This window comes from Typha angustifolia, chromosome 8 (genome assembly GCF_048772165.1).
Source record: "Typha angustifolia cultivar Huaian chromosome 8, ASM4877216v1, whole genome shotgun sequence".
In the NCBI taxonomy this organism is placed as follows: domain Eukaryota; kingdom Viridiplantae; phylum Streptophyta; class Magnoliopsida; order Poales; family Typhaceae; genus Typha; species Typha angustifolia.
Genome location: NC_133246.1, coordinates 11768139 through 11790739, shown reverse-complemented (window position 1 = coordinate 11790739; position 22601 = coordinate 11768139). Strand labels below are relative to the sequence as shown.

Sequence of the window (22601 nt, the reverse complement as noted above, 5' to 3'; positions counted from 1 at the left end):
CTAAACTAAACACTGCAAAATATTAATCTAAGTGTATCGCTGAGTTATCAACCAAGCTATTAAGACGTATTAAATCATTAAATAATTTTTTCTATAATAATTATTTAAAATTAGAATCGATATCTATTAACTTTACTAGAGCCGGTCGATGGTTTTTATCTCACTATTCACTAAGCATAAATTTATATAGTATTATGTTGCCCACTCAAAAAATGTCTATAAATTTGTTTGCTATGAGGTTTTTGATAAATAATTAAATTTGTTTTGCTGGAATACTACATGAAAAGTCGTATTAATTGCCACCTTCTTTCATCTAATCAGAAAATATAAATATGAAACTATTTGAAAATGACAGTGATCCTATAATATTCTGGATTAGGGAATGCTCACACAATCACACTTAGCACACCTAGTCTGAATGTGGTTAAATTAAATTCTAATGGGTCCTTCATAAGCCAAGTGGAATCAGCAGGAGCAGTACTAAGGCTATTCTCAATATTGCTATAATGCAATGAGAGGTTGGCATAGAGGAAAAGATCATCTGATACAAATATAGATGATGGTTTGAGCTCATGAAGCACAATATCTTCTACTGAGAATCAAATCTTAGCAATGGGTCCCAAATGGTGTTCTTGGTTTCCTTCTTCTTCCTCTTTTTTTTTTTTTCTAGTGTTGAGAAGAACCCACTAAGATACCAATTTCTAACTCTATAACCTAATATTGCAACATTAATAACTAGATAATATTTACTGGCTACTATTCATGCTAGTGTTTTGATACCAATTGTTTCAGTATCAATTTAGGATAGGAGAAATATTATTATTGCTGTCACTATTCATATATGTAAAATTGGAGATAATCCAGTTAATAATTATCTCTAATACCAACTGCTGAAATTGCTTGATACTTAATTATAAGATTACCACTATTAAGGGTAATAGTCTTAATTATTTTTTTTCCTCAATTAATTATCTCTCACTTAAATTGCATGAGCTAGCTAATTGGCTGAGCAAGCAGCACACATAAAATATCAATTTTAATACTTAACAGATCTAAAGATATAATCTTAATCTAGTAATTAGTTGGTACATATTAAATGCTTGTTCAAATTTGAATTGCATGTCAAGTAAATCATCTCAATCACTTAGTGTTTTAAGGGTGCAACTACTTAAACCACCACTATAACACAGTGATCAAGTATTACTAACTCAATGGCAATAACAACTTAAATCATGTGTATATAATGTTTCAACCAAAGCTGTCAAGATAAAGAAGTATGATACCAAATCTAAACAAATATGAGTCTAGTCAAATTTAAACTCAAGATCTTTGATTTCAATACTATGTCAATTCTCTAGTTATATATGCTGAAAACTTAATTTGTAGAGTTAGAATGGTGCAGTTAATCTCTTTATCTTTTGAAACTATCTCTTGGTCGATTAATTTGGATATTTGAAATAGTAAATAGTCATTAGGATAACTTGCTTAGTATCTCTCTAGGTACTATTTGCAGGAAAAAAAAATCTCTAATAGGCTTTGGTAATAACAAAATTAGGCTTTTAAAACTGAATGATTTCATTCTTTATATTAGGTACATATATATATATATATATAAACTATGCTGGAAGATTTTTTCTACTATCTCAAAAACTAAAAATAATTGTGCCAATGCCAAGTCTCTATAACCTAGTAACTACTGGATGTATTATAACATTATAGTGTCTATTTTTTTTAAACAATTTTCTTTGTGTGGGAATCAAACCCCTAGGCAAAGACTTGTTAAATATAATTTCCATTATCCAAGTTGTCTGTTATATTCCATAGTCAATTAGTACTAGCATACGTGCTTAGCAAGTAAATGCTTGAAGTTTCTTTAATTGTCTTTAGGATATTCTTGTGCTTGACTAGAAATTTTAATGTCAATATTTTGACAATGTGATGAACTGATAATGACCCAAAACTTATCCAAGACTCATGCATTTTTCTTTAGTTTTATTTGCTTGACAAGTTAATAAACGTCTATTGATTTATTTCCAATAATCAATATTAGACATTAAGAGCTTGTTGTCTTTTCCTTTAAGTTTAAGTTTGGCATTTTATAAATCAATTTAGAAGATGGTTTTCAAATTGAATTCATTGATGATACGTAAAGACGCAGCAAGTAAACCATTCAAACACATGATATATAAAATTGTGTCTAAAACAACTCTTTATTAATAAGAGTTAAAAATAAATAAAAGATGACTTACCGATCGCCCATTATTATCTACTACTAGAAAATCTATGCTAACTCTAATCTAAGAGATGAATATCTACTAAATTAATACTCAATAATATGCACACAAAGACATTAACCACAAATCAAAAGTAATACAAACATGTGAGATTTTGACATGAAAAACTCTATAAAATCTATAGGTAAAAACCATGAATCTTTTTTCGTAGAAATAAATCAACTACTAATAACAAGCAAATACAAGAACTTATAAACTATTCGCTGAATCTTATAACTTTACAATGAAATATTCTTGCTTGCTAAAGTGGGGGGATGTTTCAAATGGTTGGTTAATTGATCTTAATGATCATCAAAATCAAAGAACATATCTTAGTAACCTTGAGACAAAAACTTCTCTAAAGAAAAAAAAAACAACAACAACAATGATAAAAAGAATCACTAATAAATTATGCCTCTATAAAATCTTCTAATCACTAAGAACACTTCAGGGAAACTTTCTAGGACTCTAAATCTCTTCAATTAATGTTAACCCTGAAGATAGGGTTATTTTGATTTATATTGGTGTAGAGTAAGTCAGGTAAGGACTCAGCCTTTATAGCTCGGGCATTTAACCGCTAGATTTTATTTGAATGAAGAGTGGTTGTTTGAACCCCCAAGGGCTTTTTCTCATACTACTTCGAATATCATAAAACCATTCGAACATTACAAAGACGGCCTTTGAAATGATATAGAACTATTAAAATGCCCTTCCATTAATCCAAAAGATGTTTAAACTCATTCTAACTCTTGTAAAATTGTAATATATAAAAATTTAAAAGTCATGCTCTTACGAAACACTCTAAATACATCTGAATAGATTTTTTTTACATGAATTACCAATACAAAATTCTAACAAATTATATTTGTAATTACTTAGACTCCCCTTCATTTAATTGATTCTCAATTTTATTTTGCAACTCTCGAGATTAGTAATCTACCTCTGTAATCCTTGAGACAATAATAATCATAAACAATGATTCACTTAGAACTCCACCAAGACGAAATCTTAAGGTAACATCTCTACTTTCACAAAAAATAAGGACTCCTCTTTTGATCTTCCAAAAATGTATGATAACATTTGTAAGAGTCTTCATCAACTTCTCTCCTAATTTCTCCCTTCCATATATGACACACAAAAAAAAAGAGCTTTGCCCTATTTCATCTCAAATCCGAACATAATAAATCAAAGATTCATCAGTGCATTTGAACAGTCAAGAATCTGATCTAACGACTTTTAAAGGCGAATAGTGATACTTCACTTATTCAATTAATCTTTTGAATACTTTGACAACTTAGGTTATATTTATGTACTCTTCATCGGATATTATGCCACAACTTATACTTACACTTAATTAACTAAGGAAAGATATATTATATATAATTTTATTTGATCACAAACTTGCTAATTATGGCACCTAACCAAGTTGTCAAAATATTTTACCTGCAAGTAATGTGTTCAATGATGACTTAAGAATTATAACAACAGTGATACATTATCAAATTAAAAACTTTGGTGATACATAAGTTCTCTTTTTCTTGTTCTGATAGTAAAGATTGATGCAAATAAACATAATTGATTAAGCAATTTCTTCAAACTGACAAAAGTACTTCTACAGTTGTTAAAGTAGAGGACCATTAAAGCATAAAGTGTATGCTTGTTTAATTTAGGGCAATTTATTAAAATCATTCTAACTAATGCTTTTATATTATTCACATCCTACTCAATATATATTTATCATTAGGCATCTACATTTTACTTATAATGTATGAAAAATACCGTGAGTTAATTTTAATATAACAATAGCTGATAAAAAAATAAATAATATTATCTTACTTTTAAAATTTTATAATTAAAGTATCTAAAATTTCCCTCATTTAACTTAAAAGAATATTAAATTTCTTACCTACTCTTTATTTTATGTCCATAGTTAATTTAGCTTATCTATATAATTACTGTCTATTAAAAAGAACTAATGCTTAGTGTTAGTAAGGCATTAAAATAAAACGCAAAATTCAAATAAATTCAATAAATAAATAATGTAGAATATTTAAGAATTTTCCCTCTTAATTTAAAGTTGTGATTGCACTAAAGAAATAAATAACTCAAAACAGATTTAACTTTCTATAGCTAGCCCAAATAAGAATAAGAAACAAGCACTTTTATTCAAGAATATTACATTGATATTAATGCACTCTTTAGGTGCATTCATAATTCCCCTTAAATTATAGAGCCCCTCTCTCTCTCTCTCTCTCTCTCTCTCACTGTCTCAAGTTTGGACAACACCGAGGTAGTGGAAATCTTGAGTGGTGTCTAGCCATGCATATGATGTTGTTCATGTAGCTACTGTTTAAAAGATACAGATAAGTCCTTGTTGCTAACCAAAGTATTAGTGCTCAAGGAGAACAAAAAAGAAAAAGAAAAAGAATTCTTACACTTTCCAAACTATTTTCTAAACCTACTATAATTTTTACAAACTCAGCAAGTCAAATCACTAAACCATCAGCAGCTGGAGAAGTGATTAATGAGTAGCTTTTCCTAATAGCGATTTATAAATCACTTTTCTGAGAGGGAGAATGCTGTGTTACATACATTACATATAAATTGCCAAAGGTCTCATTTGCCAACCAGAGAATAGAATGGCACTCAATTTCTTCCTTCTGGTCTGCTGATAGATTGCCGCCGCAATCCTCGGGGGTGCAGCTGGCTTCGAGATATCGTATTATTCCTGCTCGTTTTAGCTTTAATTTTATCAAAGCCACCAACTAACTTAGTCACATGGGTCATTTCATTATTTATATCTACAACTCCAGAAACTTAATTCCTTTTATCTTTCTTAATTTCTTCTCCTATATATATATATACACTCTAGGTGGCAATGCATTTGAGGGTTCCTATTGGCCAGGTTGTTCGTTAGGCAATGTGTCAAAGTCACAGGAACTTCAATTATTGAAGAAGGTGGTCCATTTTAAGTTTTGAAAATGCTCATAAAATGAAGCTGCTCCAATCTAATCTCTCCTTACATTCATAACGCCAAGTGGTATGACTATGCTATATTAATGCAGTCCATTATAAAGTCATAGAGAAAGTTATATATCACACCATGCCTTTTAACTATATTATAAAATAAAACCCTCTTTTAAAATTTTCTTATATAAAATAAAACCATATTATCGTGTTAACTAAGTTATAGAACCAAATTAAGCCTATAAGACAGCTTTGAGACAAACCAAAATACAAATTGTACTTAAAAAATCACAATCACAGTATCAAATTTTACAAGATAAGTGAATTTAAAACTACTGTTATTTGGAAAATATCATTTGAAATAGATAAGATGCCCTACTTTCTATTTCATTAAATTAAATTTAACTTACCATATGATTCATTTTGTAAATAATAATAAATGTGTTTTTATTTATACTATAGTCAGAATATAAGGGTTTATAGCTAATTTTCTCTCACATATCTGTTTGAGTAGTAGATTCCGTACAAGTCTAGAAGTAGGAGTTCCTAGCTAGAATGTACTTGGAGAGGCTAGACCTCTATCAATTAGATACCAAGCCGTGCATGCAAGTATGCAATACAACTACTGAACTCCTTGCAGTAGTATAGGTTAACTTGGTGATCTATCCAACTATAGAACTAACCTTATAAACTGGGTAAATTTGATCGATTGTACTAGTTGTACTAAATTTTAAAAAAGGGGGTCTTTTTATACATGTACAGTTGCTATCTCAAGGACATGCAAATCGTAAAAAATAAAAAGAAAGGACATGCAAATCGTACGTAGGTGTAATTAATAATTGAGATTAAATTATGCGAGCTTCAACTGCAAGGGAAAGCTGTGGTCCTGAGGCTGGAAATAATTCTCAATTATAGCTTCCACTGCTCCATATAATTATTTGAAGTTGCTCTGAAGTGCCCTCCTGATCATTATTATTTACTACTCTAAGCTCTCTTACTCCATCGACCAACGCATGCATGCGAGGGCTACGTCTACATGTCGTAAATGATAAGCACTGATGATTGCATGATAGGACGTACGTACGTGAGGATTTCATAAGTAGTATCTCTTTATCTACGGTTTGATTATTGATCGCGGATTGTTTTAGATGAAAAATTAAACAAGAGTGTGTATTAGAAAATACTGTTCTAATTAGGAAGGATGTAGATGTCTCCTAGCTCGATCCAATCCCCTGCCATTCTCTCACCATCGTATATAGGCCCAGCCACATTCAATAGTTCCCATCCTAACCTAAAGAAATAAACTAAGAAGAAAAATACAAGTTGGCGTTTGATTCGATAAAGGAGTCCTTTGTGGTGATTTGAAATGAATCAAAACGATTAACAACAAATAAAGCTCTAATAATTACTCATTAGTTCTAAAAAACTTAAACCATCAAATCACCCCTTCAAAGGGTTACGTGCGGGAGATCTCCATGGAATGAGATTAAGCTCCCGTCCCTTTTCCTGCGTACGTACGTCATCACGGTATTCTCATCCCCACCACCCCCAGCCTGGTTATCCTGCTCCTCCTGCTCCTCCTCCTCCTCCTCCTCCTCTTCCTCAGCATGCATATCTAGCTGTGCGTACGTGAAGTAGGACAAAAGATGGGGCTCAAAGAGCATCATCGCATAATTAACCCAGACACAATCACATGCATGCAGGTATAGCTAGCCGGTTGATGAGCACAACACGAAGAATATATTTATAAAAGATCGATGGAAATAACGACGATGACAATTATTCAAATTAACCCCGGCCCCCAATACCATCTCAAAAATGAGAAAGAAAAAGCTCAAACTTAGCCCCACACTCTTCGTACACCAAAATAATATTCCAACATAGATACATTATGGAAAAAGAAAAATAAATAGAAAGATCTGGAAGAGAAAAGAATAAGAAATTATGTAAAAACACTCGTAACAGTAGTCTTAATGATTAATCAAGGCTTGGGTGGCTCCTCGGACTTAGCCGGCTCAGCGGCCGGCTCGGCCGGAGGTTGTGTAGGAGGTGGGTCGGTGCCGGTAGGAGCATCTGTGGAGGTACTCGCCTCCACCTTCTCTTTGATCTCCTCCTTCTCCTCCTCCTCCCCCTTCTTCTTCTCCTCCTCCACAACGACTTCCCTCGTGGCCTCCTCAACCGCCGCCACAGGAGCTGGCTCGGCGACGGGGGCTTCCTTCGGGGTCTCTTCCGCGGGGAGGAAGGTGGCGACCTTCTCGAAGAGGAAGAAGATGGGGCCCGAGACGAGCGCCGGGCCGGTCTTTTCGATGACCTCGCTAACTTGCTTGGAGCCGGGGAAATCTATGGTTGGAATTAATTAACCTTCGGATTAGATTAATTGCCATAGGTACTAACATATTATGAGGAAGTAATTAACTAGATGTTGTGTAAAATAATTACCAATCTTGACTAATTCCTCGAGGAACTTGGTGACTTCTGCTGGGTGTTTCTTGACCGCGCTCGTTTTGCGTTCCTTAACCAGAGTCTGGAGATATATATGTATATGTATATGTATCTACGTATTACTTAACTCTGTTTATGTATATATACATCATAAATGGAAGAGGAATTTAATATAACCTTGATATTAGCAGGAGAAGCTTCATAGATCTCTAGAACTTTAGGCTGGAGCTCAGACTTTTTCTCCTCAAATTCCTTGTTGATCTCCTCCTGTATACATACATAGGAGGGGGAATATATTATTAGATACTAATTAACACATAAGAATAAGTTCAGAACTAGACAATAGAGCAACATAGAAGAAAAAGGAACAACCTTAGATCCATCAAAGGCCTTGGAGAACTCCACTGCAGCAGCCTTCTTGCCGCTGGGGCCAAATAACTTCTTGACCTGAGGAACAACCTTAGTTTTCCAGTAACCCATCTCTCTCCCTCTCTCTTTCTTCTTGTTTCTGGTAATCAAAGATAAATAACCAAAGATATTATCAAGATTTAATCCTACAAAACTCTTTAAACAAATTAAAGAGAAAACTTCATGCCTAAAGACGAAGAACTAGAGAGGAGGAAAACTTACACAGCGATCAATTTCCTCCTCCTCCTCTATTCTTTCTCTCTCTCTCTCCTTTTTAGTACAGAAGGCTAATGTTAGGGGCCGGGATCAAATTAGCTTCGTGTGGGAGATATAGAAGGCATTGCCACGGAAAGCTCCTCAAACTTGCACGAAATTACGACCATGCCAAGACCTCCCAAAAATGATTAAATTTGAGCTGGTCGATACGTGGATGCAACTTTTGGACGGAGAGGCCAGGCACGATGCCAGCTCGGAGAGCCGCAGCGACCGCACGATGACGCCACGGACGGTCCCGATCGTCCCATCCCACGAGAACCGCTGGGGCCCACCAGTTGGGCTCGGCAATAGAGACAGCACGTAAAAGGACACTCCGGTCTTTTCGCACGGACGGGTGGCATGCACGTAAATTCCCCCCTGGAGGAGGGGCGGGGACCGGGGCGCGAGCCGTTTGACAGCTGGCGCTCTCCCAATTGGTGGGTCCCACTCGAGGAGGTTTTGTCCCGCTGTAGACGAGAGAGAGAGAGAGAGAGAAGCATATACCTGGGTGCGCCACGTCGTCGAACTGGAGGGGAAACGTTAAACGAGTCCGGGAATTTTGAAATATTTGTTAAATGGGGAAACGAGTTATTGTTTGTAACGGCCCAATAGGGGAGGTTAGTGGGAGGAGGACCCCACGGAGCCTTGTTGGTGTTCCCAGCAACACATGGCTTCGCTGGCCGTGGGGGGAAGACAAAGCCGCGGTGGCGGTGGCTTCCTCCTGTCTGTTTTCAATATATATTGGCCCCCTCTTTTCCTCTTACCCCCCTCTCTCTCTCTCTCTCTCTCTAATTTGACAAAAAACAAAAGAGAATTTGAAAACTACAACACAAAAAAATTTAGTAAACTTTGGCAAAAAAGTAAATTAATTTCCAATTTTTGCATTTGAATTTACTATTTTTACTATATCTTCCGTTAACTCTTCTCAAATTTAACGGCCGTCTGCATATTTCGATAGATTTGAAAAGAGGAGAATTTTTTTTTATTTTTACTATAATTAAATTTTTATTTTTTTTAAAGAAAGTTCATAAACTACTATTTCATTTATCTTATAAATTATTATAACTTCGATACACACCGATAGATAGAAAGAAGGGTACAATAACATTCATCTTTAATAAGTCTTATGCTTGATTGACAAGCAGACTAACGAACAAGTAAGCACATTATCAAACACTAAATAGAACAAAACAATCTTGAACTGTTTAGAGCACTGCAACCTCTGCCTTAGGGGTTGCATACTGTTATATTTAAAATAGTGTTTTTCTTGTTCACGACATAGACTAGAGTAAAAGGTGCATTTAGATTATTCTATTTTTGATGTAATCGGATAGAGCTCTCCAGAAAGTGATTGATATGTATACACAATGGTATTGGCTTGACCTGTCCCTCTCATCATGAATATATATGCATCATTCGGGATTAATTCTTTCAATCATATATAGTCTCACTTAATTTCCCATTATACTCATCCATTAAACTTAAGCATTTAACTCTCGTCCATGGATTTGCCCATTGATTATGGCATTTGCACCGTTAGTTTTGAATAGAAAATATAATAATTGCGGCTCAATGTGGACTTTTAAAATATAAATATAAATTAAAATCAAACTAAACCAAATATGGGTAAATAATTATCCTTTTTGAATCATGTTGTCTTGTGCAAATAATTATCCTTTTTGACGTCTTACAGTCTTCAATCAAATAATTTTGCATGGCTGCTATTGCAGCAATGACATCATAAAACTTAAGCCTAATAGTTTGAGTATTTGTAGGATATATATAACCAGGGCTCCCAAGACCTGTGAGCTCGACTCTCTGGAGCTCCAGAATTTTAGCATTTTTATGTTAATTACTTACTTACTTGTATCACTGTATGTTTGTATGAGCTAATTTTACCTTACATTACTTTTTAATTGTTTGCCTTTCAGAATTTTCTTTTATCAATATAAGCGTTTAGCCCATTAAGCCCAGATGAGCCCGTCACGCAGTTGAGCCGAGCCAAGTTCGAAGCCTGAGTTGATTCAAGCTGGTTTAAGCTCGGCTCGTAAACCCCTAAACAGTCTACCAATCCTCATTAGACTCCATACACATATCCACAATATTCCCAATAAACATGACTACAGCTCCATAACTCAATGATTAATTGGCTTATGTAATGCTTAGTTAGTAATTTAGTGCATTAGTCCCACTAATTAAATGATATGATTGTTAATTCCACTCTTAAGAGTATCATTTTTCCACTAAGTTGCTGGCAACGAATAAAATAGTTGGCTGCTTGCTTTATGATACCCTTCGGATTCTAACACAATCTTTTAATTAATTTATATTCCCCCCATCAAACTCTGTTTAGATGCTTAGACACGATCAGGTTGCAACCTTCATTATTAGGGTTTTTTATACGGGTTAAAAGCCATGTACAACCAAGAGAAGGCATGACCCCTTCCTAGATTTGGATTTTTAATTTGGTATAAAAACTATTATTGAGATTTTATGTAATAGTAAGTTTGCGGATATAAAACACTTTGAAATAATCTAAGATAGACTTGCGGAAGGATTTAAAATTTCATGTAGAAGGATTTTAAATTTGGTGCGCACCGATAATAAAAAAGAGAAGAAAAATTTAGAATCATATTTACATTTAGAGATTCATTTGGTGGATTCTCCTTATTATAAATTAGAGATGTTCATTACATCAATATAAGTGATCTAGAGATTTAAAGGAAGTTATCTAACTCAAGAAAACATTATGTAAATTCATTGAGTTCTAGAATATTTCATGGAGCATATTTCCTATCAATTGTGACAAGAATTATCTACATATATTCGAGTGCTAGCCTATATCATAGATTGATCGTTGAGCACCGGTGGAACTAAACTGAGTTTATATTGACATCTACTACTACCCTACCAAGAGTTTGAATAGCGATCCCCAACGACATACTGCAAACTAGACGTAAAGGCAATCTAATCATAAAATATTTAAACAAAACCAATTTGTAACAAGAGAAGCAAACTTTAGTACTTAAGACAACAAATTATTTAGAGGGTTATAGATACTTTTTATTTTATAAACAATATGATATGATATATATTAATCTGGTTTGGATGGATCTTTAATTTTTTCCTCTCTAAACAAAAGAGGTTTTGCATATTAAAATAACATATCGTAGTGTATTTATTGTGTTTCTTTTTTTTACTCTTACGCAGCTTTAGTTTTATACTTTTACTCCAATTTTCTATATCAATTCAGATATAATTTTTAACTTTGACTTGGAATTTATTTTTTGTATCTCTAAAACTAGTCCAACTAGAAATCTTTATCTCTCCAATTAAATTTTCAAAAATCTTTTAATAACTTTATATAAATAGCACTAGTTGCCACCTTTTGAGTCTAAAAATCTTTCCACGTACTCTTTTGTTTCTAAATAAATATATTTTAGTACTAAAATCTAAACAATGTAAGAGGATAATCAAGATCAAGAAGCCTTCGGATAACAGATAATAGTTCATAAGCACAGCAGCTAATGGAATTTTTGATTCCGCCTCCATATTATTAGAGAAGTTTGAACTAATAACCTCCTAAAATTCTAGTTTTCATATCACATATTGACTTATTAAAGCTTAAATTCATGGACTAGCTATATGTATTATGCCCTAACGCATGCAAAAAAATTGCAGAGGATTAGCAGCTTCTGGTGCTCATAAAAGTTTACCAATAATTCTTTCAAAATGATATGCAACGAATATGAAAAAAATAAAACCGAGTCGGCAAGGTTAGCTATTATTTCACTTTTAAAGAATCTAATTCTTTTATGACCAAATTCTCGTCAAAAGAATCTCTAGGGTCGTTTGGTTACTTGTATTTAGAATACATATATATTAGGATATACATATTTTTCTAGATATTGTATTTAAAGAAACAAATGACTTATTTAGTTGAATGTATTTCATAACGCTGTATTTATTAAACACATACAATATTATTAAACAGATATTTGATTAGTTATATTTCAAAATAATATGCAACGAATATGAAAGAAATAAAGCCGAGTTGTCAAGGTAAGCTATTATTTCACTTTTAAAGAATCTAATTCTTTTATGACCAAATTTTCGTTAGAAGAATCTCTAGGGTCGTTTGGTTAATTGTATTTAGAAATACATATGTATTAAGATATACATATTTTTCTAGATATTGTATTTAGAGAAACAAATGACTTATTTGGTTGAATGTATTTCATAACGCTGTATTTATTAAACACATATTTGATTAGTTATATTTCATAATAACATATTTATTAAATAAGTGTTTACTTAGATAAGCATAGAACAAAGTAGAAAAAAAATAAGTTAGGGTTGAGCATAAAAATGAGAGGAGAGGGGAGGAGATAGATGAGTTGGGATTCTACTGGGATCAAAATGAGAGGAGGGAGATGGGTTGAAGTTAGGTTAGAATAGAAACGAGAGGAAAAAGATGAATAAGTTGGGATGGCTAGATGCTGCCTTTTGGTATCTATTTGATCTAATTAATTTTTTAAATACTAATTTTTAGATTTGGTGCACCAAATCAAATAATAATTTTTGGATTAGATACTACATCTATCAATGCATCATTTAGAAAAGCTCTTAACCAAACAACCCTCCTATATTTGTATATTTATTGGGTCTAACCTAAGTAAATTTGTTTTTCACATAGGTCCAACAACTTGGGCCTTACCTTACACCACAAACAAGTCATAAATTCACATCTCACCTTAAGTGTAGAAGTGATTTATAGTAAAAATTTTATATAGATGTCGTTCATGTATGACTTGAATTCCTTATAGTTTGTTTCTTAAGAATGATAGGCTAATTTTTCAATTTATATATTAAGGAGAGTTAGTCCTTTTTTTTGAAGATTTGCTCAAATTAGAAGATGTGTTTGAATAGACCTCATCATGTTCAAATGCTTTGTTGTAGATCAACATTTTAGATTTCATGTTCTAGAGCATTTGAACTGGATCTGTTGGCATTTGAATGCCCGAGCCCTAGAAGAATTGGAGGTATTTGCATATTGTAGGCACTTGAATGGGTCCTAGAAGTATTCGAACACTCATTTGCATTATGAATTGATGTTTCAAGATGTTCAAATGTGTCTTCAAGTGTTTGAATGCTCCAAGAATTTTCTTCTCCATCAAATCATGCTTACAAATAGATTAATTGGGGGAAAATAATCATCAGTAGGGACATTAAATTTGATGGGTCATTAATGTTGGAGTAGAGTCAAAAAGAGGATTGTCCAGATGATGGCAGTATGGGAGAGGTTCCACAATAGGTGGAGTTTGAAACAAAAAATAATGGTTCAATGAGGAATACCTCTTCAGATGCAGTCAGTAAGAAGAAGATTTAATTTATAAGGATAATTTTGTATGAGGATGATACCTTAAAGCAGGAGACAGATGAACATGACTTCAGAATAGTTAGAAGCCTAAGAAGAGAGTTTAGAAGGCCAAAACATTATTCAAATATGTTGGCTTATGCATTTCCAGTAGTTGACAAAAATTCTTGTACTACTTTCAAAGATGCCATGAGGACATAGGACTTAGTGCAGCTTCCTAAAAGAAAATAAAGTAATTAGACATAAATGGGTATATACTAAGAAGAAAGATCTTCAATTGAAAGGCAATACTAGATACAAAGCTAGATTGGTGGCAAAGAGATAGGCATAGAAACAATGCATTGATTATAATGAAGTATTTTATCTAGTTGTGAAATATTCCTCAATTTAGATTTTACTAGTTTTGTTTACATAATTTGACCTAGCGTTAGCTTAGATAGATGTGAATACTACTTTCCTACATGGCAACTTGGAGGATATATATATATATATATTTTAGCAGGAATAAATCAAAGTCAGTGGAAAGAAAAATATGATTTGCAAATTAAAGAAGCTCATATATGGCATAAAGTAGTCTACAAAGCAATGGTATAAACATTTTGATTAGTTTATATATAAGCAATAGTATAGGAGAAGTCATTATGATTATTGTGTCTATTTTAGAAAGCTTCAAGATAGATGATGCAGGACGATTTCTCGATTGTAGATTTGAGAAGAAGAAATAAGAAAATTAATCAAACTCGGAGAATCTACCAACCGAGATGTTAGAATCCATCGACATTGGAATCCACCAATAAATACTCAATATGAAAAACTCTTAAAATATTCATTAATTAATAAAAGAGGATTACACGCCTTTATATAAGCAAAACAAAGTAAAAGATAAAAAAAATGAGAATAGCCCTAGAAGGTGGCTAATCACAACTCTCATTAAGCCAAAGGGCAATAGGTGTAGCTCTTTTATACCTACGAGAATAAACGCGATGAATATTGGTGTCCCCACCAACTCTCTTGGGGTGGAAGAAACTCGACCCAATTGAGTAACTCTAATGATGCTCCAAGATGTCAAGGTTAAGCTGTTGTAACTCCTTACGAGTGATCCACATACATCTAAAATAGCGTCCACTAAACGAGAAAACAGTGAACCATTTTATCTGTAATAGATGTTATTTAATCATCTAAAATAGTGTTCATCTTTTCTTGTGATAAGGATGGGAAAGGAGAAGTGGTATATGGCATAGCAGGAATATTTGAAATAATAGTGGATGTAGCATAGGATTTAGTCGGGATGTGTATAGGTGGTTGATAGGCTACTAGATTCTCAATATTAAAAGTGTAACTAATATTGTATTCAAGGGAAATATCAATGACATAAACATTAGTGCCTACATATTTTAGAACTTGGAAAGGCCTTGCACTATGAGCATACAATTTCCAAACAAATCCTGAAGGTAATTGTTCAGATCTAACATGAATCATAACATGATCTCCAACATTGAACTCCTTGGTACGTTTGTGCAAATCGGCATGTATTTTATACTAGTGATTACTTATCTCAATTTGCTTAGTAATCTCCTAATGCAAAAAATGAACATGATATGCAAATGCTTCAGCAGACTCAGAGACTCTAGCATGAGATGGCATAGGAAACAAATCCAGAGGTTTGTGTGCTTTAAAACTATAAATAATATCAAATAGACTCATGCCTATAGACCCATTGATGGAGTTATTATATGCAAATTGGGTTATAAGAAGAATGACATCCTAGTTTTTGTTATGATTACTCACAAGACATCACAAAAGATTTTTAAGACTACGATTAATGATAAGTTATAGAGAACTTTAACTTTGTGCCAACTATGTGCCATAAGGTTCTCTAAAAGTAGTTCATAAAGTGAATATCTCGATTAGATGCAATAGTTTTGAGAATACCATATAAATTGACTATATAGGTAAAATACAATTTAGCCACATGTGACGTATCAAAGTTCTTAGCACAAGGAATAAAATAAGCCATCTAAAAGAAGCGATCCACAACCATGAGGATTGAGTTATGTTTTCCAAAAGTGCGAGGCAATCCTAGGACAAAATCTATACTTAAGTCCTACCACGGGTGACCAGGCACTAGTAACAGGGTATAAATTCTAGTGTTTTGTTTTCTGTACTTTACTAATTGACAAGTCTTACATTGACTAACTAATTTTGCGACGTTACATTTGAGACTTGGCTAATAGAATTGGTGTTCAATTTCTTCGATGGTCTTATCATATCCAAAAGGATCCCATAGGCCATCAGCATAGATCTCCCACACTAAGAAGTCACATACAAACGTACGGGGAACATAGAGCTTGTTAGTCTTAAACAAATAACTATCTTGGAGAGAATAACTATCTAAAGCTATGTTTAGATCAGTTAGTAAGGTGAGAACAATTTTTTCAAAGTCTGAGCAAGTCGTATAGTCTTCCTTTATTTTATCAAATCTAGTGACTTTGATGCTAATGACAGAAAGAAGGCTAACCAATCAGCTAAGCACATCAGCCACCTTATTCTCAACTTTAGCTCTATGTTTAAATACAAAAGCGTACTCCTATAAGAACTTGATCTAATGAGCATGTCTCAAATTTAGTTTCTTCTAAGAATTTAGGAATCGAAAAGCTTCGTGGTCGAAGTAAAGCACAAATTCATGCGAGAGTAAATAATGACACCAATAACATGAAGCTTGAATAATCGCATAGAATTTCTTATCGTAAATAGAGTACTTTTGTTTGACATCATTTAGTATTTTGTTGAAATAGATAATAAGATGGCGCTCCTGGCTAAGAACATCGTCGATCCCGATGCCTGAGGCATCACATTCCACCTTGAAGGCTTTAGAAAAGTTAGGAAGACGCATTACAGGCGCCATTGTCATTTTTCTCTTAATTTCTTCAAAAGTCTTATTTGCTGCCTTACTCCAATGAAAATATCTTTTCTTCAAGCAAACAGTGATTATTTGTCTTGATAGAGGGCGATGGTGTTGCCTGTGGATATTGATAGCAACGTCATTCGTGGCGATGGGTTTGGGATCAGTTGGAGGAGATTTGGTAGAGAATAAATTCAGTTAAATGGATGTGGATTATGGGTAAATAGATCGGGTTTTGGGTAGGAATACTGATCCACTTTGGTTAGAAGAAAGGCTAGTTTGGGTTGGTGGGCTTAGTTGGAAAAGTAGCTCAGAATAGGCTATTGAGAAGTTAGAAAAGTTAGGAAGTTACTAGAAGATAGGTATTAATCCCCAAAATTATGAAAACTAATTTCCTAATATTATAGAAATTAATTAAGATAAATAAGGAGAAATTAATCTTCCAAATTTCAAATTTCAAATTTTGAACTTCAAAATTAGAGATAAAAGAGGAAACAAATAAACTAAATTTCAAAATTTGATTTTTTTTTTTCAAAAGAGACGTTCTTTTTTTTATCTATAAGGAGAAAAAGAAGATCTACTAAATAAAGCTTACTTTTGATGATCTCCTAATTTTATGTGGAGATTTGGCGATAGTAATGGTTTATTGTTTTCCTCGTTGAGGGTGATTTTCTCGTGTAGCTCGCATCCAGATCTTGATGTTGTTAGGCGATGGACCTCGTAGCGCTCCGCTGTTTTTGGGACGATTGATCTGATGAAGAATAGATGACGTGGCGTAGAATCCAAGCGGTGGAGCATCCATAAATTGGGAAACAATTAGCTTTGATACCAATTGAAAAAATTAAAACTTATGTGAATACTTAGGTATGCTCTTATACTAATTGAAAAACATAAGAAACGCCTAAGGAGATAAAATATATCACAAGCTATCGATAATAATATGTGGAAAATAAAGTGTGATAAAAACGATTGCAAACATAAAAGTTTTTACGTGGAAACCAATTACTACGAATCCAAAATTGGATTAAAACTAATCACTAAAATTTGTAGCAATTAACAAGAAGCTTATAGATCACCCGTCGATCCCTATGACTCAATATGTACCAACCTTGCTTGTTAGACCCCGCAACATACTGCTTCTCGTGATAGGTTTTCAAACTTTAATGACCCTCAAAGTTGATCATTCTGTCTTAGTGACTCTTGAGATGTACTTCTTCCAAATCGAATGTAGATACATTGAGATGAGAACGATTCAGCATGTTTTGTCTAAAGCTGAGAATTAATCTCTAGTGGCCTTCAAAAAATGATCTCTTGATTACCATTTTAGGTTTAGATTAAATCATTTTACATTCTTAGAGATAGAGTAAATATCTCTTAGAGATAATATAAGTATCTCTTAAAAATAAGATAAATATCTCTTTAAAGATTCTCCACGGATTCTCTTAGAGATAAGATAAATATCTATTAGTAAAAAAGCCAAATCTAAGTCAAATCAGATCTTACGTGACTCCAAAAATTTCAAATTACACCGGTGAGTTTAAACGGGGCCAGATTGTATTTTGAACATGGTGACTTGAAGTGTGAATAGTCAAATATGAACCTCTATATGTGTGAATGCCTACAAGGTGCATTTGAATGGCCAAAACAAGCTCTCTATATGTGCGAACGCAGTGTGAACGCCTAGAGGGGGCGTTCGAATAGGCCCGGAGTGCGTTCGAACACCCTGTTCAAATAGCAGACTAAACAATTGACTGTAGAGTGTTTATTCTTGCGTCTTTTGATAAAATTTTATACATATTCAACCATTATGACACCGTTTATGCACTTCAATATAAAATCGTTTCAAATACTTTGACTTTAAAATTAATATTTCACTTTAATATTCTTTATCAAATATCTTATACATTGTGCATATGCTTATACATAAAAATTTAGACATATTATATAAATATAAATTATATTTTCAAATATAATTTGCCAATTATATAAGTATAAATAAACCTAACAATCTTCTAATTTAGCAATATGTGACAAAACATAATTTCTTAAAATACAGAGTGTCTATCTATAACAATATACACATCCTAATAGAACATATCACAAGTTTTATTTGATATAAAAAAATCATGCACAACTTCAATATTCATACCAAGTGAAATGCATGTGAGACTATAAAAATAAATTAAGCAATTCATAGCAAACCAAACCGAAATGTCATAACGTACGAGTTAGGTAGCCTTTTCTTATAATACAACATATTAAAAATATAGATAACTCATGAATGATATAGAGGTGCACGGTATTACACTTGACACTTTCAACCCACTTAAGTAGAAGAGAGAGATCTCTCTTTGGAAAAATAGCTAACTAGCTCACTAGGAAATAATAACTTATAGCTTGTCTACAGAAGTCTACTACTGCCACTCAATCTATAATTAAGCCTACTATTGCCACTATTCATGATTATAATTTCCATAATTAGTTCTATGAGATTGAAATATACCATTTGATTTACTTAAATATTTAAATGGAGGCTGGATATAGGATTTACTGTATAGAAACTATATGCGGTTTACATGTGATCATTGAATCTAATGGTTTAAATAAGCCTACCAAGTTGAGTCTAACCTAGCCAGCCTTGACTTAGGCTCGGCTTGAATTTTAAATTGAGGCTCAAAATAAGCTCAAGCCTGGCTCAACTTAAATTGAGGCGAGTTGAGCTAGAGCCATTAGTTTACTTTAACACCTCTAGTCGTCTCTACTATATAGGCCTTAGTGCGCTATATTCTTTATTGTTATTTCTTAGTCCTATTTGGAGAAGACATTTGCCATTAGATTCATAAATTAAACTTAACTAAACTTTTAAATTAAGTTAACTATAAATATATTATCAAAACCTAAATTCTCAAATAATAAATATTAAACTTGCAAGAGTTATATAAAGAATTACAAAAGAGCACCAATGTAACACTAAAAAAAAAGCCACACATGCGGCACTGTTCACTTCCTTCTCCCTTTCAGAGATGGAAGGAACACCTTCTCTTTGATGATTTCATCGGGAAAAGATGTCATACACCCTTTAAACTCTTCCCTATAAAATCAAGGTTTATTACTCTCTAGAAGAGTTATCATTTCCCACTTCCCCTTTTTAATCTTTGTATTTCTACATCCTTATCTCATTAGAGCTACTATCATCAGAATGGACATTAAAAAGTTGACGGGTGAGAGAACACCAAAAGCATTGCCAATGAGTGCTCTCTCATATCATGTAATTAATTTAAGTTTTATAGGGTGAAAAATAAATACATAATTATCTGGACATTTACGATTTCAGTGAAGCTTGCTGGTCGACAACTTTGGGTTGCCGCCGTTCCTGCTCTAGGAGCTTCATGTTGTTGACCTCGTGCTGCGGGTGCCTTTCTTTTGAGTCATCATGGCTCAGATTGTTGTTGTCGTGGAATAGAACCATTAGATGTCATTAGGGACTTTTCTCCTTCTTAGGTGATCAGCGGAATCTGCCGCGGTGCAACTGCCGGTGACATCTCCATCTCTTTCTAGATTGTTAAAATAAGAGTTTATTAATGGATAAAGGTAAAAATTTGCACTCATCTAGATTGTTGAGCATAGATGAGGGGTTTACTCAAGTGTTTATCTTCTTATGTTTCATATCAAAATTTTATTATTTTGTTTTCTTACTTCGTGGATCATTATTATTTTCATGATGTATTATGCTTCAAGCCGTATATTAATTCATAAAATATTATTCTTAATGCAAGTAGTTAATACATTCGTCATGAGTAGCTTGCTTAGCATGAGTTATAAGTAGGTGGGACTTGAGAACAGACCCAAGCTAGATATTTAAATCTACCTTAAATTTTAGATAATATACCTATACCTGATTAGCATACGATCTATTTAGGTAACTCTAACGTAATTAGAGAATAGTCGTAGACTAGACCAAAAATCTCTAAGATGACTCTAATACTTCTTTATGGTTAATAAAAAAGATAGACTATGTTTATTACATAGTAATACCTCTTGAATCAGCTATGAGGAAAAGACTTAATTACATCTATGTGACTTTTAGTTGGTCTGGATCTATGCGGATAGTCCCAAGTTGAGATAGTTGGCACTATAAAGATTGAAAAGGATTGCATAATGAAATAGAGCATAACATTAACTTGTTAGTTGTATCTTTATGGCTTATATTTATTATTAATATTATAAGTTTACTGGTTCTTGTTTTTAACTATTGAGCTTTTATTAATATCTCATATTAGAGAAAAAATAATTTTCTTGCATTTGAGCGAGTTCACTCACTGAGCTAAACTCTTTATATTTCAGATGCTGGACAACGTGGCGAATGAACATAGGCTCCGAGACTCTATCTCCACTTAGAATTTTATATATTTGCACCTTTAGTTGTAGTAGTAGTTTTTATTTTCAAATTAAAAAGGTAAATGTTGCTTTCATGATATTTAGAAGACATTGATTGTATTATTTAGGTATTTTATGTCTTTAAAAGGTTTCCAATGACAGCAAGCAAGTGGGTAGGTTTTCTTATTCTTTTCGCTTTCAACTGATGGCTCTGAATGGAGCAAACAAATTAGCTTGATGAAGTAGAGAGAGACTCTGAAATATTTACAATGAACTATTAGGCCTACTTATTGTGGACTTGCATTAGGTTGAATAAGGCTTAAATTGGTTAACCATAATAAAGTACTCTTAAGCCCAATAATAGATCACCTAATAATATGGTTAACTATTATTCTCAACATCAATTTTATTCAAGGTAATTGTCCCCTTCAGTTGGATTCATATTGATAGAAATCTAGCAAATATTCAAAACAACATTAATTTTATCTTTTGAAAAATTGAATACATTAAGTATAAGGGTTTCTTCAAACTAGTTAGAGTTCCACTAACATAATTTCGACATTAAACACTATTTTTTCACAAAATATGGTAACCCAATACCTACTTCTCTCCAAACTTGGCTTAGAGTATCAACTTTAATCAGTTTAACAGCAAAGTTAATTAATCATTTCGCCCTTGATAAGATTTTACTTCAATCAAGTGTCATTTTAATCATTCTCTCCTCTCTTTCCCCACAAGCATTTTAATAATAAATCTCTTTCCTTTATTACCATATTTTCCAAATTTATATTTAAATCAATTAATAGAACCAAAATTTCTAATACTATTAAATTTTTTTAAAAAAATGTCAGGTTAAACAACCTTGAAAACTGAGATTAAAAGATAATATTTTAAATACAATCTGATCCAATATAATCATTATTTCTAAACAATAACAATCTTACACTCTTATTGATACAAGACCATTCATGATTATAAAGACAATCATGTTTATTTAGAGAGATCAAGATGTGTTAGTGTATCAAGAAAGTAGCATCACAAAATAATTTCTATTGTTGATCCTCAAAACAACTCTTTTTTATAATATGCTTTAATAATAAAGATTTTATAATGATATCAATAGAAGCAGCATACACTATTAGTAGACTAGCCATATTAAGATATTGTATAGAATAAAATAATATCAATAATGCTAGAGAAAATTTCATTTAGCCCCTCACTTTTGCATTATCTTCATTTGAACCACTCTTCCAATTTTACCCTTCCAAATCTACCCATGTCTTTTTACCATGCTATCCTTAGTTTCCATTCACAAAGACTAACCAAAATTAAAGTTAAACTAAAGGGGGGGGTGGGACATACTTTATCATCTTACATTAGATCTAATAAAATATACACTCGACAAGCTAATCACATCATAAGTCAATAATTGATCACCTAATAACATGACTTAGGTGTCCATTATTTTTCTTTCTAATAATATTTTCCATCAAGTCATTAACTTATTCTGGAATCTCAAAAAAATAAAAAAATAAAAAAATAAATAAAAAGAAAAAGAAAAAGAAAAATGCACTATGGATGGCATGCAATTGATGGCACC

General features: G+C 32.8%; 1 protein-coding gene across 1 annotated transcript; it reads right to left on the bottom strand.

The window, feature by feature from the left end:
- Positions 1 to 6957: 6957 nt before the first annotated feature.
- LOC140765251 (plasma membrane-associated cation-binding protein 1-like) lies at positions 6958 to 8446 on the bottom strand. Its single transcript, XM_073104232.1, has 5 exons — positions 8313 to 8446; positions 8055 to 8190; positions 7860 to 7949; positions 7680 to 7764; positions 6958 to 7580 (listed from the first exon to the last, which is right to left on the bottom strand). Exons 2-5 carry the CDS (start codon positions 8160 to 8162, stop codon positions 7222 to 7224), a joined length of 642 nt encoding a protein of 213 aa, XP_072960333.1. The 5' UTR covers positions 8163 to 8190; positions 8313 to 8446; the 3' UTR covers positions 6958 to 7221.
- Between the last annotated feature and the right edge of the window lie 14155 nt (positions 8447 to 22601).